At 38.8% G+C, this 23,963-nt stretch overlaps 1 protein-coding gene across 5 annotated transcripts in view; it reads left to right on the top strand.

The window, feature by feature from the left end:
• Positions 1-23,963, top strand: part of CDC14A (cell division cycle 14A) — a 172,660-nt gene that overhangs the window by 110,446 nt on the left and 38,251 nt on the right. For all 5 annotated transcript variants that reach the window (XR_004289707.1, XR_004289706.1, XR_004289705.1 and 2 more), the window contains one exon: positions 4,944-5,082. Coding sequence is in view for 1 of the 5 variants with exons in the window: in XM_032360600.1 (XP_032216491.1) it covers positions 4,944-5,082 (139 nt within the window). In the remaining 4 variants the exon portion in view is untranslated. The remainder of the gene's footprint in view (positions 1-4,943; positions 5,083-23,963) is intronic.

Below are 23,963 nucleotides of genomic sequence, written 5' to 3'. Positions count from 1 at the left end.
ACATATATACTTCCTTATTCATTTATCTGTCAATGGACACTTAGGTTGCTTCCATGTCTGGCTCTTGTAAATATTGCTGCAATAAACAGGGGTGCATGTATCTTTTTGAATGAATGTTTTCATTTTCTTTTGGGTATCCGTATCTCTCTTGACAGCTTTTTTCACCTAACTGAAATTATAAGAATGAAACTCTATGATGTTCAAAATTCTTATTATAGGTATTCTCTGTTTTATATCTTAGATTTGTGAATGTTAACATTTAAAAAAATATAATATGGCCATATAAGTTGTATGTGTGTGTATTTTATACTGCAGAGGTTTATATATATATATATTTTTTTTTAATTTTTTATTTTTTATAAACATATATTTTTATCCCCAGGGGTACAGGTCTGTGAATCACCAGGTTTACACACTTCACAGCACTCACCAAAGCATATACCCTCCCCAATGTCCATAATCCCACCCCCTTCTCCCAACCCCCTTCCCCCAGCAACCGTCAGTTTGTTTTGTGAGATTAAGAGTCACTTATGGTTTGTCTCCCTCCCAATTCCATCTTGTTTCATTGATTCTTCTTTTACCCACTTAAGCCCTCATGTTGCATCACCACTTCCTCATATCAGGGAGATCATATGATTTTTATTTAAAATCAGAACTGTTAGTATTGAGGTGAGCTTTTCTATGGGAAGGTCACATTCACATGTGGTGACATCTTTTGCATAACGTTATTTCATTTGCTTCCACTTGTACACACATGTAGGACTCCTTTATAAAAATTACACCTTCAGTTTAATTACAGCTGTATTGCTTTTAATAGCATACTTATCTAGTAGAGGCCTGTTAATTATTTTGACATCTGCCCTAATTAAGTCAGTTTAATTTTCTGGGAATTGAAGCATCACTGAGCATTTTAACTGAAGTACAAGGAGGAGGGAGAGAGAATCTTAGCCTATGTCACATGAACTTCTGTAGGTGCTGGAAAGGGAATGAAGATGTGCCTCTACATAGAGTGCTAGATAGAGAGACGGACTAGAAATTGATTTGCGGGGAACGTGTGAAATCTGACTGAAGAATTGGTATCTATAGTTCACTTTCTGGTTGATAAAAGGGATGGCTATTAATTTTTTTGAAAATTTCTAGCACAAATACTAATTTTAAAAAATGGGAACACTGTGATGTTCTGGTATGTGATTGTTGATATTCTGTAGGATTGCAGAAAATGCCGGGAACTATAAGGGAATCAACATTTAACTTGGTATAAATAGAGTACTTTTCAACGTCTTGTCTTGCTGTGTCAGGGAGCCTTTAATTATGAATGCTTTAAGAAATTTGTTAAAGTTTTTATAGAAACTTGGTGAAATGTTCCTATTCTGTTGAATTGTGGTAAGAGCTCCGAACTATTGAGTGCTAAGTACATTCTTTTTATAGATCTAAATTATAGACTCTTTTTAAAAGGGGGAAGCAACCTCAGTTTCAGAGAAATTTGAAAAATTTTCTGCACCACCTTTTTTGGTTGTGAGTGTGTGTGACTGGGAGCCTAACCGAGGGAATGGGACAGCCCCTTCTTTGCACAGGGCGGGGAGCAGGAAAAGGTATGGCTGCCTCCAGAAAGACCATTTCCTCTCCAGACAGACACCCACCTTGGTGGCTCCAAGGAGGGACACTAGAAAGTCCCTGCACGTTGGTTTCTATGCAGGTTCCTACAGCAGGCTGTCTTGCTGTATTTTATCCACACAGTTACCTGTAGTCTTGTCAAATGTCTGAGACTTGAGAATTTGGCAGATGCAGAGAGTATCTGCTCTGGAAAGAAGCAGAAAGGCAAATCAAATTACTCTTCACTCTAATATTAAAGCAAGATCCCCACTGAGACCACAAATTACTCTTTTTTAAAGAATGTTGACATTTGGTCTGGGACCAAGGGTACTTCAAATGGTAACAGGCTACACACATGCACACACATGCACACTCCCATCTAATAAAACATTAAAAATATAATTTTTAAAAAGGCGAAATGGGAAGGGAATGTCAAGCATCTGTAAACATGAACTTGATTGTAATTTCATTTGCATTTTTAAAATAAAGATTTTATTTTTAAGTAGTCTCTGTGCTTAATGTGGGGCTCGAACTCACAATCCCGACATCAAACAGTCGCATGTTCCTCCAACTGAGCCTGCCAGGTGCTGCTCATTTGGATTTTAATGTGTACTTTCAACCTGGTATTGTTGCCTCAAAGATGGAGAATACCACCGCCCCCAGGGGTGGGTTGTGAGGAGGAACCATTCTTTTTCTTTGTAAAACACAGATTTACATACAGTACATAGAGATACGCAGTTTACTGTGGCAGTAACATTTCATGGGAGACCATCAGGAAAAATGTCTTAAAGAGGCTCTTGGAGGAGGCAATCAAGAAAAAAAGATTGAGAAACACTGATTTAGAGACCGCTTTTTCACACTTTTAAATTGATGGAACTAGAATGCATCTGAAAATTGGTAACATGTCATAGTTTAATTTTTTCTTACTTAGGTGGAACTGAACTAATTAATGGTGCATATCACACCATTAGGCAACTTGATGGTAACTTAGATTTGCTGAGACACCTGTGTATTTCCAACTACTGGAGAACTAGAGAAGATGCTCTTTATTATTTGACCAGCAAAACAGACAAAAGGGCTCCTCCTCTGGGGAGAAAGGTTCTTAAGCATATTAAAAACAAAGCTGTCTACTTTTCATTTCCTTTTCTAACTAAATGTTTTCATGGATGAAAATGACCTTGGATCACTTTTCCAGGCCAGAAATAGTTATCTTTGATTTTCTCTGTGACCCAGTCCACATGTCTTTCTAACTCAGCCCCTCCTTTTTACTGCCATGGTCAGTCAAGCCCCATCTTTGCCCCTTCCGGCCCCTCTGTGCACCCTCCTGCCCCAGCCTCCAGCTGCTTCCCGGCTCCCCGCTCTGTATTTGAGAGAGAGAGAGAGCAAGTATGAATGAGCAGAGGGGCAGAAGGAGATAATCTTCAAGCAGACTCCCCCTTGAGCGCAGAGCCCGACGTGGGGCTCAATCTCATGACCCATGAGATGGTGACCGGAGCTGAAGCCAAAAGCCAGATGCTCAACTGTCAGAGCCACCCGGGCAACCCAGAGCTACTTTATTCTTCTATAAGAAAAAGTGCAGAGACGCTTGGGTGGCTCAGTTGGTTAAGTGTTTGCTTTTGGCTCAGATCATGATCCCAGAGTCCTGGGATTGAGGCCTGCATCAGGCTCCTTGCTCAAGGGGGAGCCTGCTTCTCCCCCTGCCTGCTGCTCCCCTGCTTGTACTTGCACTCCCCCTCTCTCTGACAAATAAATAAATAAAAACTAAAAAAAAAAAAAGGAAAGGTGTATATGATACAAACAGATTTTAAGTAGTGGAAAAATAACTGCATACTGTAGAACTTACAGTACTGAATTTAACTCCAAGAAGCCAGATATGGAAAGATTTAGAAAATGTTTGTAAATGAGCTTTATTGTTCAGTCCTGTATACTTCCTGAGGGCAGGCATCCTGCTTATCTTCATATTTCTGTTTCCAGATCTTTTATGGTACCTTGTACACAGTGGGTCTCAGTCAGTACCTGTAAAATGAATGACAGGATGTGAGACAAGAGTGGAAGGAATTCTGGGAGGAGAATCAGGACTGTGGGGGCATGTTAGTCCTGGATTCTGTACTCCCTTGTTCTATGAGTCAATTGGTTGCTGTCTTTGGGCCTTCATTGTTCTGGTATAGGAACAACCACCACTATCAAGAACCTGTGGCTTGATAAAGTTTTTGAGTATTTTTGCAAAAGGAGGAAGCCAGTGTGTATTCTTTTTTTTTTTTAAGTTCGGCTAAAATGCAAATCAGGTCCTATCACTTTTATTTCTTTGGAGAGAGGGAAGGACACACATCAATTGGTAAAAATACTTTGAAGAAATAAATCAGAGTTCACAATAACCAGTATTTCATTGAAAGTCATTTTTGGAAAGTCATTTCTAGCCGTATTACATAATCTTATGTAACAGAGAGTACGTTCAACGTAAAGAACATAAGCTAACACCAAAGTTCTTAGAAAATGCAGGAACCCCAGGGAAGTGAGATTTGAGCACTTCTGTTCGCTTTGTTCTTCCTCAGCGGACTGTGCGCTCTCCCGAGGGCAGTGACCCTCTCTCTTTTATTTGTCACTGTGCCCTCTATCTCCTAGCATGTTTCCTGGCAGGTCTCAAGTGCTCCATCCATATCTACCGACTGAGGCAATCATGAAATCCTGGGCTCTGATGGAGTGACAGGGAAGTCAGATGACTATCTGCTAGAGGTAGTATTGAAACAGCTGTGGACTAGGGAGTCGGTGAGGCTTGATGACATCTGTGGCATCTTCCAACTTTGATCCTGTGATTCCTTATTCTATGATGAGTTAGAAAGAAACTAACCATTTAAACAAGCTCTAACATGGGTCATGATAATACGATCAGTTACATGGCTGACTCAGATCATACAAACTGTGAACTGTAGATTCATCTCAGCCTGGGCTGGGGTCTGGGATGGGGAGGGTGGAGACATCTGACAGGTGATATTCTGCAAATGCTTGTCATGGGGCCCGCATTGTCTTAACAACATCCACAATGGCAGGCATTCCCAAAGGCCCCCAGGGGTCAAACTTGATCGTTTTTCAAGACCCTTGCTCTGATATGTTCTTATATAGTCTTATTTGAATTGTATGATCTATTTTTAGAAGATTTTTTGTGTTAGAATTATCTCAACTCCACATCATGTAAAAAAGCATTGAATTATTGTTTGGGTTTAAAACACTTGTGTTAGACAAAATCATTGCAGTTTTGGGGCAGGGTTTGATTTTGGTATTTTTATGAGTGCCTTTGCTATATTTTGTCTTTCTTGACTGTTTCCTTTTTTTTTTTTTTTTTTTTTTTGCAGCTGGTCTTGGAAGAACAGGGACGTTGATAGCCTGTTATGTCATGAAACATTACAGGTTTACACATGCTGAAATAATTGCTTGGATCAGAATTTGCCGGCCAGGCTCCATTATAGGACCCCAGCAGCACTTCCTGGAAGAGTAAGTATATGGCCTCCATTATCATATTATGTCCTTGTTCTGATCATTTCTACCTTGTGTCGTCCTGGTTGTGGACTAGGTCAAGCCTGTGCTTATAAAATGACTGCACCGTGTGAGAAGTCTGTGCCTCTAATGGAATATTGTTGATTTGACAGCTAATGCATTCTAACTTTGTACCTTTTTTATCTCTCAGATCAGGTGAGAGAAGAAAATCACAGAGCCATCTCTGCCTACCTTTTTTCTGTCATTTTCTATGTGTGATCTGGCTACGGTGCAATTTTCTTATGTCATCCTACTTGACACTTTTCATTCTTTTCTTTTGTTTGCGTGTCTAAAAGCAGAATGAAAAAAACCACAACTAAGGTCCATCAGTGATGCCGGTGACATTGCTGCTTTCCTGACAACGAACTAAACTACTAGAGTAGCTGCAGGTTATGAGTTACCAAGGAAGAAAAAAAGAGAACTGAGTTTTAGTCCTGGCCCTGCCACTAAATGGCTTTAAGACCGTTATTTGGAAGAATACTTACAAATCCATCTATCCGTTCATTCATTCACCCTCATGAACTCTTTGTCAAACCCCATCTCCTAAAGTGGAGAGATTTAACTCAAGGGAATGATCCTTTCTGGTTTCCCTGTAAAATTTTAGAAATTACCACTGATTTATCCACTAATAAAGGGAGGAGATGAAGTTAGCATTAGCTGATTTAGGTCCAGCTCTAAAATGTTACCAATTATTTCTTATACAGAAATTTCATTTTTTTTCCTCTTTATGCTGTATGGCTATATCTTGAATAGCATTCTTTTCTATATAATTAATTCTTTTCTTGTTTAAATCATTTTCTGTTGGTGAGAAACAAATGATTTGTGACTTTGACAGGAGGATGCTAGAAGTGAGCCATAAGCATCTGAAATGATTAACAGGATTTGAGGAATCCTGCTCAGGGATTACATTAGTTGTGTGTAGGGGGGGGGCCGGTGTAGATAAGAAAACAGTGCTGGAAATGTGAATTTATATCTTTACCTCGAAGAATGAAATGGAAGTGTAGTGAATACACAAAAAATACCAAGAAGCAGGATCATTAAGAAGATAGAGGTTCCTAGGGTTAGCCTATGAGATACGAATAAAATACTTCCAGTATTTTAGAGATTTATTCTTTATCAGCTTCTCAGTCAGGGTTTCTGCTATTTTGCTTTCTGTGCGCCTAGAGCATGGAGCCCGGTGCCTTGTACCTACCAGCCACTTGTTGTACTGCTTGCTCGCCGAAGTTAAATAAATGGCTTTAGGATTAGGAAACAGAAACTGAGACACTACTAAGCCTGGTTCTTTTAAGTTGTTCCACTGTTAAAACCATTGTTGGGAAGATTGTTCCTTCATTAGTTACCTACTGAATACTCATCTTGCTCCACGTATGGCTCCCAGGGTGAGGAGATGTAGCTGAGAATTGTACCTCGTTTTCCCCCGGGGGTGTGGGATACCACAACCCTCCTGCCTTGTGCCTGTGCACCCCCCACCATGCCTTCTCTCTGCCACATCTGAAAATACCAACAGAAGAAATTAGGTTTTTTTTTTCTTTTTTTCCCATTTCTAGTACTTAAGTTAGAAAACTCAAGGTATTTCCTTTGGTGTGAGTGCATATTACAGTTTTCTAAGTATTGTTCTGTAAGAACTGAGTTACAGGAATGACTTCCTTGCATAACTGAAGCATTAAAATCAGTCATTAATTACAGTTATTAAATTAAAATCAGGCCTAAAATAAGTCATTAATGCTTAGATCAGAACTTTCCTGAAGGCAGGTTCTCTGTCTGAGGCACTGGACCTTCTGTGCGTTGCAGTAGTTCTTACAGAGCCAGTGTGGGGAAAATGCCTGCCTAATTCCCAGGCTTTCCCGGGCTTTATCAGATCACTTCCAACAAGGTGAGGGTCTAATCTGCTTTGTGCTCTGAGTGGTACCAGAGGAACTGTTGTGCTAACTGGACTGTGTATACTTCTCTTCTCCTCTCATTTTTTTCTTCCCAAGCCTATGTCTTGATGTCCCCATAGCAGAAGACATTGCTTAGTGCATACGTGATGTTCATTTTTCTGACACTTGTTCCATGCACACTCTCTGTCAGGCTGTACTCTTGGGCCTGGGGTTGCAGCAGGGAACTTGCCAGACAAGGTCCTTTGCTCCCCGGTGTAATATTTCTAATGGAAGGAGCAGACCATAAACAAGCATGTAAGTTTATATACAGGATAATTTCTGACGGTGCTATGAACAATGGAGACTAGTGGTGGGGGAGAGGGGTGATTACAGAGGATGGGAGAGCCCTTTGGTCAAGGTTTCTTGAAAGAGAGCCAGAACGTCGAGGGTGAGAAGGAGCCAGAGCTGGCAGTCTGAGTTGTGTCCTGGGTAGCAGACACGCAGAGGTCCTGAGACGGGAACACGTGCAGCATTTCTGAAGCCCAGAAACAAGGCTGGTGTGGGGAGAATATAGTGAGCTGGGAGGGGGTGGTTTGAGAGGTCGGCTCGCCCAGTTTCTGCCAAGTGAACACACCCATGTAACCACGCTTCAGATCAGGAAATGGAACAATTAGCAGCATCCAGAAGCTCCTCTTTGTGTGCCTTCCATCCACTCCCCCAGTTCTTTGGCGCATCTAGCCATTACGCTTCTAACACCGGAGACGAGTTTTGCCTTGTTGTAACCTTGCACAAATAGAATCAGTATGTATGTCTGGCTTCTTCTAGTCAACATTAATTTATTGTTACATGTAAAACTAATGTGTTCATTTTCGTTGCCGGATAAAATTCCGTTGTTTGAATATGTAATATTTTAGTTCTTCCTTTGATGGATATTTAAGTTGTGTCCAGTTTGGGGCTCTTTCCTATCTTTGGTCCATCTATCTTTTAGATGAATACCTGTGAGCCGTTCCTTCAGATATAGTGGGTATCACTAAAGACTTTTCCAAAGCAGATCGCCACTGTGGATTCCTATCAATAGCAGGTGGGAGTTCCACTTTCTTCACGTGATTACTAAGACTTGATATGGCAGTCTTTTAAATTTAAGTCATTATACTCTGCTTGTAGTGGCAATTCGCTTTGTAGTTTTAATTTGCTGTTCTCTGTTAACTAATGTGGTTGAACTGTTCATGTATTTGTTGGCCACTTGTGTTTGCCCTCTCTTTTTTAAAAATATTTTATTTATTCATTTGAGACAGGGAGGGGGAGGGAGGGAGAGAGAGAGAGAGCGAGCATGAATCAGGGGGAGTGTCAGAGGGAGAGGGAGAAGCAGGTTCTCCACTGAGCAAGGAGCCCGATGTGGGACTTGATCCCAGAACACTGGGATTTTGACCTCAGCTAAAGGCAGACGCTTAACCATCTGAGCCACCCAGGCGCTCCCATGTATTCTCTTTTATGAAACACATTTTCAGATCTCTTACCTCATATTTGTAGCGGCTGTCTTTTTCTTGTCGTTGTGTAGGAGTCTTAATATTCTGGCTAATGCACACTGTCCATTCTATGTAATGCAGATATATTCTGCTTCTTTTGGGGTTTGCTATTTTACTCCATAGTGTCTCTTGAATAGAATTTCTTGTGAGAATTTTTATGATCTACTCTCTTAGAACTTTAAAATATGCAAATACAATATTATTAACTGTAGTCATCCTGTTGCCTATTATATTCTCAGAACTTATTTATCTTATAACTGGAACTTTGTAGCTTTTGACCCTTTCCACCCATTTCTCCCACCCCCTACCTCTGGCAGTCACCAGTCTGTTATCTGTGTCTGTGAGCCTGTTTTTTGTTTTTGTTTTTTTGTTTTTGTTTTTTAGATGCCACATGTAAATAAAATCATAGAGTATTTGTTTTCCCTGTGTGACTTATTTCATTTAGTGTAATGCCCTCATGTTCTATCCATGTTGTCACAAATGGCAAGATTTCCTTTGTTTTTATGGCTGAATAATATTTCATTATATATAAATGCATTTTCTCTATCCGTTCATCCATCAGTGGATGAAGCTTAGATTGTTTCCATTTGGCTGTTGTAGATAATGCTGTAACGAACGTGGCGGGGGGTGCAAATACCGTTTTGAGTTAGTGTTTTCATTTTCTTGGAATGAATGCACAGAAGTGCAAGTGTTGGATCCTGTGGTAGTTCTATATTAAATTTTTTGAGGAACCTCCATACTGTTTTCCATAGTAGCTGCACCAATTTACATTCCCACACACAGCACACTGGGGCTCCCTTTAAATCACTTTCTGGTTTCTAATGCCATAGATTTGTTTTATTTGCTCTTGCCCTTTGTTTTCTTCTCAGAAGATTGTTTTTTCAGATACATTCATGTTCAGTATGTCAGTAGTTTGTTTCTTTTTATTACTTAGCATTCCACCTTGTGAATGTATCACAATGTATTGATCCATACAACTGTTGATGGGTATTTAGGTGATGTTTCGGTTAGGAATGAAACTGCTGTGACTGTTCTTCTATAAGTCTTTTTGCAGACATATGTCTTCATTTCCTTTATTTAAATACCTAGGAATGAAGGTCACTGGATCATAGGGTTAAATATAGTTTAACTTCATGAGGAATGATTTTCCAAGGGGGTTAAATCATTTTATATATTACTTATCGGAGTATGAGTTCTAACTGTTCCACATTGTTACCAACATTCTGTTTTGTAGACTTGTTTTTTGGGTAGGAGTGAAAGCCATTCTGGTTGGTGTGAAATGTGTCTCAATTTGTATTTTCCTGATGGCTAATGATGTTGAACATTTTTTTCACACATATATGTATCTTTTGTGAGATGTTTGGTTAAGTCTTTGCCTATTTAAAATTTTTTTGTTTCTGTTGATTGTAGTGGTTCTTTGCATATTTTATGTCATTATTTTATTTTATTTTTATTTTCAAAATAGGTTTTGTTTCTTTCCCAAATGTTTTTTGCAGAATTTCCAAGGTATTATTTTATTTTAAAAAATATTTTTTGAAGTTACTATAAAATGATTATTTTTCACAGTACTGTATACAGAGTTGATGGAAAATATATTGTTTTTCTACAAATTATATAATATTAGGAAGAGCAGTTAAAGTTGTATGTCACAGCTTTACAACAGGTATTTTTGCTTTTCATTGATTTTTTTTAAACAAATCTACTAATTTAAGAGAGAGAGGTAAGGAGCATGAATGGAGAAAGGGGCAGAGGGAGAGGGAGAAGTAGATTCCCAGCAGAGCAGGGAGCCCAATATGGGACTCCATGCCAGGATCCTGAGATCATGACCTGAGCCAAAGGCAGACACTTTAACTGACTAAGCCATCCAAGCACCCCAGTGAGATTTTTTTTAATTGAAATGTAACCGACATATAACATTATATTAATTTCAGTCATGCAACATAATGATTTGATATTTGTATATATATTAGATACAAGTCTTTTTGTCAAATACATTGTGCTATATGTCTTTTAATGAACAGAATTTAAAATTTTGCTGAACTTGATTTTTGAAAATTAACCATGTATCTTTCAACCTTACTAATTTCACTTATTAGTTCTAGTAGTTTTCCTTATTGCTAAGATTTCCAGTACAGTGTTAGTTAGGGGTGGTGAAAATGGACATCCTTGTCTTGCTCTCGATATTAGACAGACAGCGTTCATTCTTTCACCACTCAATGTGCTGTTAGTTGGGCTTTCACAGATCACTTTTATCTGAAAGAGGAAATTTCCTCCCAGTTCTAGTTTATTGAGAGTTTCTATTAACAGTGGGTATTGAATTTTGTCAGTTTTTTCTACATCTATCAAGATAATCGTATAATTTTTTTCTCTCCTTTATACTGCTAAATGTGAACTACATTGTTTTTCTCATGTGAAGTCGTAATGGCCATGATGGGCTTTTATGTCTTCCTATGGTGGATTTGATATGCTAATGTTTTCTTAGGGATTTTTGTGTTCATGTCATGAGAGGTAATGATGTGCGATTTTTTCTTGTAATACTTTTAAGTTTCAGTATCAGGGTCATGCAGACTTCATAAGATGCATTGTTTATTTTCTGAAAAGAGTAATATAAGATGGTATTACTGGATTTGAGGGATGGGCTGGGAACTTAGGAGATAGAAGTGTTATTTGGAGATAAGGGTCTAGTTGATGTTGGATGACCTGGAAAGGTTGGTCTTGTGACCAACAGGGGTAAACCGGGGCATGCACTATGAGGGGTTTGGTTCTGAAAGTCTTTCAGAGTCAGGTGGGTCATCGGTTGAGGCCATGGGCTATCGGCCATCAGAAGACTTTCTATTAAACAGTTCCTGGGGATATGGTGGCCAAGGGGCGGCGCAGAGATCCCCACTGGGACCACTTGCTTAGGTGTCTAGGAGCGGAGTGTGGGATACCTACGTAATCTTTGCTACATTGCAGGGTGGTGCTGTGGCCCACTGGGGCCACTGCTGGGTCACTGAAAGCCTGAGGTGCCGTGGTGACTACACACTTCAATTCCCTTCCTTCCTTATTTTTTTAAAAGATTTTATTTATCTATTTATTTGAGAGAGAGTGCATGCAAACAAGTATTGTGGGGGAGGGGGACGGGAGAGGGAAGAGAGAGAATATCAAGCAGACTCTGGGCTGCGTGTGGGACCCATCTCAGGGCTTGATCCTAGGACCCGAGATCATGACTTGAGCTGAAACCTAACCTACTGAGGCACCCCCTGACTCTTTTTTAACTATCCTGTCTGGAAAGTTTATTTCACATTTTGCATGCCTTTCTCTAACCATTCTAAACATAACCTCAACCCTTCTCCTAAGCTATATATATATATATATATACACACACACACATACACACTCAAGCACATACGAACACATACACTGTTAATTCAAGTTTTTATTTTGCAGTAATTATAGATTAATGTACATTTATAAGAAGTAATAGAGAGGGTTCCTATGTATTTACTCACTTTCCCCAAATGTGAACATCTTGCAAAATTATAGTATAACATCACAATCAAGATATTGACGTTGATAGAGTGAAGACACAGAGACCTGTCACCACTAAGAGTTCTTCACATTGCCATTGTACAGCCACACTCATGTTTTTCTTGCCCTTATCCCCTTGTTACCTTCTGACAACTGCTGATGCAGTCTCCATTTGTGTATTTTTCATTTTGAGAATGTTACAAATATGGGATCATAGAGCATGCAACCTTTTTAGGGTTGGCATTTTCCATTCACTGTAATTCCCTGGAGGTTCATTGGGAATGTTGCATGTATCAGTAACTTGCTTCTTTTTTTTTTTTTTTTTTTAAGATTTATTTATTTGCTTAGTTGAGAGAGAGAGAGAGTGCACACCCATGAGTGGGAGGAGGGCAGAGGGAGAGGGAGGGGGAGAGAGGGAATCCCAAACAGACTCCCCACTGAGCACAGAGCCTGGCATAGGGCTCGATCCCATGACCCTGAGATCATAACCTGAACTGAAATCAGGAATTGGGTGCTCAAGCTATTGAGCCATCCAGTGCCCCTCACTTGTTCCTTTTTATGGCTGAGTAGTATTCCAGGGAATGAATGTAGTACTGTTTGTTAACCATGAGGGATCGCTGGGCTGTTTATGGTTTTTTGCTATTATGAGTAAAGATGCTATAAATGTTTGTATATAGGTTTTTACGTGAACATAAGTTTTCATTTCTCTGGGATAAGTGCCCAAGACTGCAGTTGGTGAGTTGTACGGGACATGTTTAGTTTTATAAGAAGCTGTCAAACTGTTTTCGAGAGTGGCTGTTTCATTCTACGTTCTCACTAGCAATGTATGAATGATTGAGTTTTTCTTTATATTTGCCAGCATTTGGTGGTGTTGCTGTTTTTGTTTTAGCCACTCTGATAGTATGTAGTGATATATCATTATAGTTTTAATTTACATTTCCTTAGTAAATAACAATAAGCAACTTCTCATGTACTCATTTGCCATCCATGTATCTTTTTGGCGAAGTGTCTGTTCAAATCTTTTGTCCATTCTTTATTGAGTTGTTTGTTTTCTTATTATTGAGTTTTGAGAGTTCTTTTTTTAAAAAAGATTTTATTTATTTACTTGCAAAACAGAGAGCAGAGCAGGAGAGAGAGAGAGAGAGAGCAAGCGAGCGCACGAGTGGTGGGGAGGAGCAGAGGGAGAGGGAGGAGCAGACTCCCCGCTGAGCAGAGAGCCCAATGTCAGGCTCCGTCCCAGGACCCTGAGATCATGACCTAAGCTGAAGGCAGAGGCTTACTGACTGAGCCATCCAGATGTCCCTTGAGAAGGTCTTTATACATTAAAGGTACTAACTTTTTGTCTGATAAATATTTTGAAAATAATTTCTCTCAGTCTATAATTTGTCTTTCATTCTCGTAATAGATTCTTTCACAGAGGAAAATTTTAAATTTTGATGAAGTCCCATTTATCATTTTTTCCCTTTTTTAGATCATGCTTTTAGTATCAAATCTAAGGTCTCTCTGCTTAGCTCTAGATCCCCATAATTTCTCATGTTTTTTCTAAAAGGTTTGTAGTTATGTGTTTTTAGTTAAGTTGGTGATTCTTTTTTTTTTTTTTTTTTAAAGATTTATTTATTTATTTATTTGAGAGTTGCGAGCAAGCATGAGCAGGGGCAGAGGGCAGAGGGGCAGAGGGGCAGAGGGAGAGAGAAAGGGAGAAGCAGACTCTCCACTGAGCAGGGAGCCTGACCTGGTGCTTGATTCCAACCCCTCAGGATCATGACCTGAGCCAAAGGCAGACGCTTAACCACTGAGCCACCCAGGCACCCCTAGTGATTCATTTTGAGTTAATTTTTGTATGAGGCATGAGACTTACGGTGCATCTGTTTCTTTTTGCATATAGAGGTGCTCTGGCACTATTTGTTAAAATAGTTTTCTCCATTGAATTGCTTTGACATCTTTGTTAAAAATTGGATTGGCCTATGTATGGCTCTATTGCTTTGTACTTTATTCTGTCAGTTCCATTTGTCCTTCTAATAGCACACTGTCTGGATACTGTACCTATATAGTGAGTGAGCCTTAACGTTGGAAGAGTGGTTCCCCTACTTTCTCTTTCTTTAACAAAATTATCTTAGCAATGCCTTTTCTTTTCTGTGTAAATTTTAGAATAATCTTGTCCATGTCTACAAAAAGTCATGCTGTGATTTTGATAGGAATGTGTTAAAACCTCTTTATTGGGAGAATTGACATATTTAGTACTATTAAGTCTTCCAGTCCCTAAACACAGTATGTCTCTTCATTTATCTAGATCTCCTTTGATTTCTTTCATCAGTATGTGTAGCTTTCAACTTTTACAAGTCCTGTTTTGTTAGATTTACACCTAAGTAATTTGCTTTATTTGCATGATTATAGATAGTAATATATTTTACACTTCAGAGTCCATGTGTTCATCACCAGTATGTATAAATACAGTTGATTTTCTATCTATGTTTATTTTATATCCTGAAATGTGTGTGTGTGTGTGTGTGTGTGTGTGTGTGTGCATGCACACACACACATGAATTCCTGGGGATTTCTATAAAGGAAATCATGTCATCTACAAATAGGGACAGATTTATTTCCTTTCCTATCTGCATACTTGTCTGGTCTGGTCTTTTCTTTTCCTCTTTTTTCTTTTCTTTTCTTTTCTTCCCTTCCCTTGGTGCATAGTCTGAACTTTTAGCACTATGATGAATAAGAGTGGTGAGAGCAGACATTCTTCACTTGTTCCTAATCTTGGGCTTGGGGGGAAGCATTCACCATTATATTATGTTAATTAGACGTTTGCTATAGATGTACTTTACCAAGTAGAGGAAGTTCCCCTCTCCTTTCCAGAGAGTTTTATCATGAATGAGTATGGAATTTTGTCATACTTTTTCTGCATTGATTGATCATATCTTTTTCTTTGTTAGCCTGTTAATTTGGTGGATTGCCTTAATTAAAAAAAACATATTAAATAAGCTTTGCATTCCAGGAATAAACCCTACTCAATATATTATAAATGAGAGTCTTGCAAATGTGATCAAGTTAGGGATCTTAAAGTGGAATGATTGTCCTAGATTAATCTGGTGAGTTCATTCTAATCACAGGAGGACATAGGAGGAGTTAGAAGAAATGCGATGATAGAAACAGAGATCTAACTGACATACTTTGAACATGGAGGAAGGGGCCATAAACCAAGGAATAAAGGCAGCCACTGGCAGCTGAAAAACCAAGGAAACAGATTCTTCCTGTAGAGCCTCCAGAAAGGATCAACCCTGTCAATACCTTCCTTGACTCTAGCTCAGTGAAAGTGATATTGACCTTCTGACCTCCAGAACTACGTGGGAGTAAATATGGCTCTTCTCATGGCTCTTCTTCTGAGCCATGAGGTGTGTGGTAATTTGTTACAGCAGCTTTGTGTAGATAGGAAACTTCTATATCTGCATAGTGTACCAGTAAGGAAATAGGTATAGTGAGATACACAGATCCTCTGTGAACATGGGCATTCTGAAATTCTCTTATTCATCATATTTCTACTTTAGGCTGTTCAGAGTAGGAGAGTCCTCAGATGCACATGTTATTTAAGGAATACTGAACTACAGCAATGTGTAGGATGAATCAGGTGGAGGGAGATTGAAAAGAGACTATCATCATCTAAAGAGGTCAGCTCTTGTTGAAGGGGCCAGAAGTTCGACTGAGGAATTAGAGACAGGTGGGGACCAGAGCATCTCAAGGAAGTCAGTCTCAGGCTTGGAAGCCTGACTAATGGTAGGAGAGACGAAGGGCTTTGAAGCCTGACTAATGGTATGAAAGATGAAGAGAGTGACACCATCGATGACGCAAAAGCATGAATAAGTAACACATTCATTAGGAGAGAAGTAAGAGGATTAAAAAGTTATCTGACAGGCTTTCATCTGTCAAAAATGACTGCATTAGGTTAGAAGGATTGTATTCTTTCAGAGGTGAGAAATCCAATCGTTGCCTTTTGGGTAATGTTAATTCTAAATCTGTGACTTTAGGGTAGAACATCCTGTTAGTCCTTGAAGACTAAAATATGGCCAGGTGTTTGATTTCTGCGTCTTGAAGAAAATTTCCCCTTATCTCACCAGCAGCACGAGGGGTGTTATTAGCATCCTTGTGAGTTGATGAATTTATGTATTGGCAGATCGAGACCTTTTCTTTGTTACCGTCTGAAATCTTATATTTGATTTCTTTCCTAGGATATAAATAAAATTGTTTACAAACCATCAAGTGATTTTTTTTCTTTTACTTCAAACTATTGTTCTTAAGCTAAAAATTCCATTCTGACCCCAAAATATGTGTTCTACCAAGCATCCTCAAAATTTTTAAAAAGAGGCACAAACACATCTCTCTTATTGAGTGAAGTCTAAACCCATCCTTTTCAGGGACAGCCTGTGGAAATACAGAGGTGGGATCAAGCTGCTTTTATGACTTGTTTGATTCTATTTATTGAATGTTCAGTTGTGGTGTATGATGACCTCTGGATCATGATCTGTTAATGATTTCATTCATAAGAAAGGAAGCCTTCAAGGGCCGGTACTGGGTTCCCACGGGGACTTCAGCGCATGGATATTTGCAATAATATGTGATATAATGATACTGTTTTCTTTTTATTTATGTATTTATTTTTAATTTAAAAATTTTCATTAAGATATAATTGACATAACATTATATTAGTTTCAGGTATATAATGTAATATTTGATATTTGTAAATATTGTGAAATAATCACCACCTTAAGTCTAGTTAACATCTATCATTAAGTTTATACCTTTTGACTTTCTTCAGCCATTTTGCCCACTTCCCATCCCCCATTTCTGGCAACCACCAATCTGTTCTCTTTATCTATGTATTCGTTTTCTTTTTTTTTTCCCTTTAGAATTCGTAGATAAGTGAGATCACATGGTGTTTGTCTTTCTCTTTCTGACTTATTTCACTTAGCACAATGCCCTCAAGGTCCATCCATGTTACTGCTAATGGCAAGATTTCCTTCTTTTTTATGGCTGGATAATATTCTTTATGTATGCATTATGTATATTTTGTATATTTTTGTATGTATACATGTATTTATGTATATATTATGTATATTTGTGTGATTTATATATCTGATTTGTGTGTGTGTGTGTGTGTGTGTATTCACACTTTCTTTATTCATTCATCCATTAATGAACACCCAGGTTGCTAGTGTGTCTTTGTTGTTGGAAATAATGCAGCAATGAACATAGCAGTGTATATATCTTTTCAGATCAGTGTTTTCATGCCATGCAGAAGTGGAATTGCTGGATCATATGGTAATCCTATTTAAAATTCTTTGAGGAGCTTCCATACTATTTTTCATAATGGCTGCACCAATTTACATTCCCACCAAGAGTGCACAGAGGTTTCCTTTTCTCCACAATCTCTCCAACACTGGCTATTTTTTATTTGTTTATTTATTTGTTTGTTTTGATAATAGCTACTCTGGCAGGTGTGAAGTGATATCTCATTGTGGTTTAGATTTATATTTCTCTGATAATTAGTGATGGTGAGGCTTTTCATGTACTTGTTGGCCATCTGTATGTCTTTGGGAAAATGTCTATTCCGATCCTCTGCTCATTTTTTAATTGGAATTTTTTTTTGCTATTGAGTTGTGTGAGTTCTTTGTATATTATGGATATAAAACCCTTTCAGACATGATTTGCAAATATTTTTTCCCATTTGGTAGGCTGCCTTTTCATTTTGTTGGAAGCTTACTTTGCTGTGCAGAAGCTTTTTAGTTTGATATAGTCTCACTTGTTTATTTTTGTATTTGTTGCCTTTGCTTTTGATGTCAGAGCCAAAAACTCAATGCCAAGGCTGATATCAAGGAGCTTATTGCCTGTGTTTTCTTCTGTTTTATGGTTGTAGGTCTGATGTTCAGTTCTTCAATTCATTTTGAGTTGACTTTTGTGTATGGTATAAGACAGTGGTCCGATTTTATTCTTTTGCATATGGCTGCCCAGTGTTCCCCACACCATTTAAAAAAAATTTTTTTTTAAAGATTTTATTTATTTATTTGACCGAGATCAAAAGAAGGCAGAGAGGCAGGCAGAGAGAGAGGGGAAAACAGGCTCTCCACTGAGCAGAGAGCCTGATGTGGAGCTCAATCCCAGGACCCTGAGGTCAGGACCTGAGCTGAAGGCAGAGGTTTAACCCACTGAGCCATCTAGGTGCCCCTTCCCTGCACCATTTATTGAAGAGACTGTACTTTCCCCATTGTATATTCTTGGCTCCCTTGTTATAAATTATTTTATCTTATATGTGTGGGTTTATTTCTAGGCTCTCTATTCTGTTTCATTTGATATATGTCTGTTTTTAATGCCCTTACCATACTGTTTTGATCATTTTAGCTTTGTAATATAGTTTGTGATATAGTTTCCTGATCATACAGGAAGTATGATGCCTCCAGATTTGTTCTTCTTTCTCAGAATTGTTTTGGCTATTTGGGACCTTTTGTGGGTTCTATACAAATTTTAGGATTGTTTATTTCTGTGGAAGATGTCATTGGAATCTTGATAGGGATTGCATGGAGTCTGTAGATTGCTTTGGGTGGCATCAACATTTCAATATTACTTCTTCCAATCCATGAGTGTAGAAGTTCTTTTTACTTTTAAATTTCTTCTGACACAGAGGACTCACATAAAGGCTAAATCTGGACCCTGTAGGGAGTTTTGTCTTTGTAAAGTAGAACTTCCATTTTGAATAAAGTCATCTTTAAGGGAGTGACAGTTTTGTGGTTGGATTCTCTTTTTATTCCTAAATTTATAAATAAAAAATTCTCCCTTTCTGCTTTATTATCAAAGATAGTCTCATCAACGTCCTGTCAGTTGGAAGTTTGTCAACACTCTAATTTAGCTGTAAGTTGTCTTAGTGCTTCTTAAATATTAAAGTGTGTAAGAATCACTTGGGAATCCTATTAAATGCAGTTTGGGTTCACCAGATCTAGGGTGGGACTTGAGATTCTGCATTTCTAATAAGCTCCCAGGTGATATGATGTGGCTGGTCCTCCAACCACATTGTATAACAAGGGTCCATGGGTCATTCTTCCTCTGTAAATATCACTTATGCTACGTTCAGTTTGGTGCTTAGAGCATGTGGTAAGTTTCACAGTTGGAAAGAGCAATTCTGGAAATTAGTAGTTAAACCATTGCTTTTTATTTTAGGAAATTACCAAAAGTAAAATGGAGAAAACCTGCTCAAGAAAAAAAGTGGAAGTATTCTTGAAAATGTCTAAAAATAATGGCTTGAGTTCTTAATTATAATTGATTCCTACTGTTTCTTTTGGTCATTTTTTTAGATACATGTAGTGGTCTAAGGAATATGTCTTAATATTTTGTATAATCTATTTTAAAGTTTTAAGAATTTATCTTTCCTAAAATACAGAAATTGAAACTTGAACTATTATAAACTGGAATTTAAAATAACCATAGACAATATCATGGTTTACTTATAAGAATAAGAATAACAAGCACAGGGGTGCCTGGGTGGCTGAGTTGTTAAGCGTCTGCCTTCAGCTCAGATCATGATCCCACGCTGCCCAGCTGGGAGCCAGCTTCTCCCCTCCCCACTCATGCTCTCTTGCTATCTCTATCTCTCTCTCTCCCTGATAAATAAATAAAATCTTAAAAAAAAAAAAAGAATAAAAAGCACATTGCATAGGTTCGAGTTTGCACTATTTGACAGTCACATTTTTGCAGTAACACTCATTTATAAACCTCTGAATTGCTCTTCATTTATTCATTTATTGACTGCCAATTGTATTGGATATGTTAGCTAAGCAAAAATTAAACCTTTGGGGTGCCTGGGTGTCTCAGTGGGTTAAGCCTCTCTCTGCCTTCGGCTCAGGTCATCATCTGGGATCCTGGGATTGAGCCCTGCATCAGGCTCTCTGCTCAGCGGGGAGCCTGCTTTCCACTCTCTCTCTGCCTGCCTCTCCCCCTACTTGCGATCTCTCTCTCTGTCAAATAAGTAATTAAAATCTTAATCTTAAAAAAAATTAAATCAGTGTGGGTCCAGTATTAAGGATATGGTATATATAAGATTTGTGGGCAATGTGACATCAGAAATTTGCCCTGAAATACTCATGTCAATTACTAAAGACAGGCAATTGAGTGGTTTTTGTTTCATTTCTTGTGTGAAAAGGGTTAGAGGTGGGAAAAGAATGTCTTGTATGCAATAATGCATCCGGTTTAGTTGAAAAGTTTGTATTTTGCCGTAATACCACCGAACCAGCTTCTGACTGTGGAGGTGTGTACCTAAACTAGAACTAGCTTTGGGAACTCTTGACTCATTTCTTCTCTTCCAGCTACATTTTTCACGTGTGTTTTAGAATCAGGAACCTTCCCTTCTACCCTCAAATTCTGTCTAAACAGCTTCCTAGTAAATCTTCCATTTGTACTAAAGTAGGAGTAGAAATCCTTGAATATCTGTCTCCTTTCCACTTCCTGAACCTGTGGTACTGCTTTCTGGTCTATCTTCCCTTGATCCCAGGTTAGACCATTTCATTAGTCCAGTTCTTTAAACCGGGAACCATCTTGGTTTCCATAATAGCCATGGGGCAGTGGAGTAGGAGGCATGCAGGGCAGACTGGTACCCTAGTCACCGCTAGAGTAGGCCTACCTCAACCTACAGTGTGGGCTGGGTTTCTGTATAGAATTGCTGAATGGTGGCTTTGCATGGACACTGAGGTTGGGTATGCATCTAGGATGGAAGAAGTGATGAAAATGAAAACGAAGAGTTAAGTTGGTGGGGAGATAGGCTTAGTTTGGACTCCAGAATGTGAAGGAGAAATCAGCTACAAACAGAAGAAGCTGCACCTGACTATCATTGTGTTTTGAATGCAAATCCAGAAATAGCTGTGACAGTGCAACTGAGCAGGGGAGGGGCAGAGGGAGAGAGAATCTCAAGCTGCCCCTCACTGCCCCCGTACCCCCGCCCCCACCACTGAGCAGAGTCCATCATGGGGCTCCATCTTGTGACCCTAAGATCATGACCTCAGCCAAAATCAAGAGTAAGACGCTTAACCGACTGAGCCACCCAGGCGCCCCTTGAGATTTTTAAAAAGAAGGCTGTGACTTCACTTGTAATGAAGCCAAGCTAATTATTTTCTCAGGTCTCAGGCCTGACTAACCCAGGGCCAGGACTTGGACAAAAACTCTTGACCCCCAACACTGGCTATCTCTCTCCAAAGGCTCTGTTTAAATCAAGACAGCTTTCTTCCTGTTATTTCAAAGCCCATGCTCTTTGGTAAAGGGTTGTTAATCTCATGCTGTTTTAGAAAATCCACGATGTTACCTGTGGATTTACTTTGTGCTGGTGTGTTAACTTTGTAGGATTTGATTTTTAAATGCTAAATACTTAAAAATACATGTTCTCCTTCTTGTGTTTGAGATGAGGCTTTTAAGGAGTAATCGACACCACAATAAAAGCCAGCGCAGTTCCCTTGTCAATAAAAAAGGGATTTGCGTGAAGTGCTGCTTTTTCATAAGGAGCACTGCATAGAGCATCACTTAGCAACACACAAATCAGCTTTGACACCTAATTCATCTTTAATATTCAGGTTCAAATCAAGTCTTTCCCGTGATGGGACAGATGGAGTCTTTGAAACCAAGCAAGCGAAAGGTGTCACTTTGTAATTTCCATCTTTAGGTTGGCAGCAGCATCAGAATCTTCATTTTGGAATTGGAATTTTTCCAATTTCCAGATCTACATGCTTCATTGTGCTGGGCAGGGTCCCGCATGGACATGTTGCTGCTTGCTTCTGTCATAATCTCTGTTTCAGCCAAATCAAATGGCCCGTTTTCCCAAACATACTGTGTACTTTGATATCACTATTTCTTCAAGTCCGTGTTGTTTCTTTGCTTTGGGAAAATTCTTTGGTGGCTAAGGTCTGCTAATCTTTCTAGCAACTTTTGAATTCTCAGGGACCTTGTCTCTGCTTCTTTAAGACTAAGACCTTGTCTCTGCTTCTTTAAGACTAAGCTAAGGGCAAATCTTGGTCATAGGTGTTAATACTGGATTTCAGTTGTTTGCTTTCTTTATATGTAACTGGAACTTTTTTTTTTTTTTTTTTTTAAAGATTTTATTTATTTATTTGACAGAGAGAAATCACAAGTAGATGGAGAGGCAGGCAGAGAGAGAGAGAGGGAAGCAGGCTCCCTGCTGAGCAGAGAGCCCGATGCGGGACTCGATCCCAGGACCTTGAGATCATGACCTGAGCCGAAGGCAGCGGCTTAACCCACTGAGCCACCCAGGCGCCCCTATGTAACTGGAACTTTTGAGGGCCGGGATTTCTGTCATTTATCTGTATATCCCTATCCTTTCTGTATGTTTCATTTATCTGAGTTTCTCACTGTCTGTGGCAGAGCTGAGTGTTCTCTCCCTGTGAAACACTAGTTCTTTATTACTGAATCTTTTGACCAGAGGCTCAACATACTCATTTATGAATTTAACAGTTATCTTTTGAATTGTTCATAGTGTGTCAAGTATTATGCTGTATGTTTACTTCTCTTTTGGAAGGATGTAAGAATCAACCAACAGATAAAGAGTTATACTAGATGTAGCATTAAGTGGAAAAAATCTGGAGGAAACAAAAAAATTAAAGCAAGGATTTCTGAAAATGCAAGGTAGCAGGGAGGCTATACCATGGTTTTATGAAGTTTTTCACAAAGGAAGCAAAACTTAAAATGGTTTTTGAATATGGATTTTTACAGTTGGTACAGAAAAATTGAAAGTGACTCAGTGATTGGGGTAACCCCGTCAATTTCTATATCTTAAGCTGAGAAAATATTCCTCAGTGGTTTGCTTCCAAAAAAGTACCTTCTGCCATAATAGAAGGCAGATACCACCACACTCCTTCGTGAACTGGTATGTGTAGATTTCTGGAGTTTTTATTTTATTCATATCTTTAAATTTTCATTGGCTTTTGTTTTAAAATTTAATCCATTTTAAAACATGCTGGAAATTTATTTATTCATTTATTTAAAAATATTTTATTTATTTATTTGACAGAGAGAGAGAGAAAGAGAGAGAGAGACAGAGAGGGAACACAGCAGGAGGAGCAGCAGAGGGAGAGGGAGAAGCAGGCTTCCAGCTGAACAGGGAGCCCGACACAGGGCTCAGTCCCAGGACCCTGAGAGCATGACCTTGAGCTGAAGGCAGACACGTAACAACTGAGCCACCCGAGTGCCCCCATGCTAGAAATTTCTTAAGATAATTTAAATGAATTCCAATTTTAGAACAATGCTAGGGATGTTACATTAGTCTTATATGTGGACAGCATATTATATATCTAAAGCTTCTATACTGTCTGTCTCAGAAATAAGACTTAAATTGTTCCCTTTTTCTTTTGCTTGGTCTGGAAAATACTGAAAAGTGAACAAAAATTAAAAGAAAAAAAACACCTCTTATTTGAAAGTGGAGTAGGATATTATATTTATTTTATTTTATTTCTTTTCAGTGTTCCAGCATTCACTGTTTATGCTGCACACCCATTGCTCCATGCAATACATGCCCTCCTTAACATCCACCACCAAGGTCACCCAAACCCCCACCCCCTCCTCTCCAAAAGCCTCATTTTGTTTTTCAGAGTCCACAGTCTCTCATGGTTTGTCTCCCCGCTCCGATTTCCCCCAACTCACTTCTTTGCATCTCCCAATGTCTTCCGTGTTATTCCTTATGCTCCACAAATAAGCGAAACCATATGATAATTGACTCTCTCTGCTTGACTTATTTCACTCAGCATAATCTCCTCCAGTCCCGTCCATGTTGCTACAAAAGTTGGGTATTCATCCTTTCTGATGGAGGCATAATACTCCATTGTATATATGGACCACATCTTCTTTATAGGATATTATATTTTTTAAAAAAGAAAGCTTCCCAACCATCCAGTCCTATCCCACACTG

Source organism: Mustela erminea, chromosome 10 (assembly GCF_009829155.1).
Source record: "Mustela erminea isolate mMusErm1 chromosome 10, mMusErm1.Pri, whole genome shotgun sequence".
Classification (NCBI taxonomy): domain Eukaryota; kingdom Metazoa; phylum Chordata; class Mammalia; order Carnivora; family Mustelidae; genus Mustela; species Mustela erminea.
This window is presented reverse-complemented; position numbering and strand designations above follow the sequence as displayed.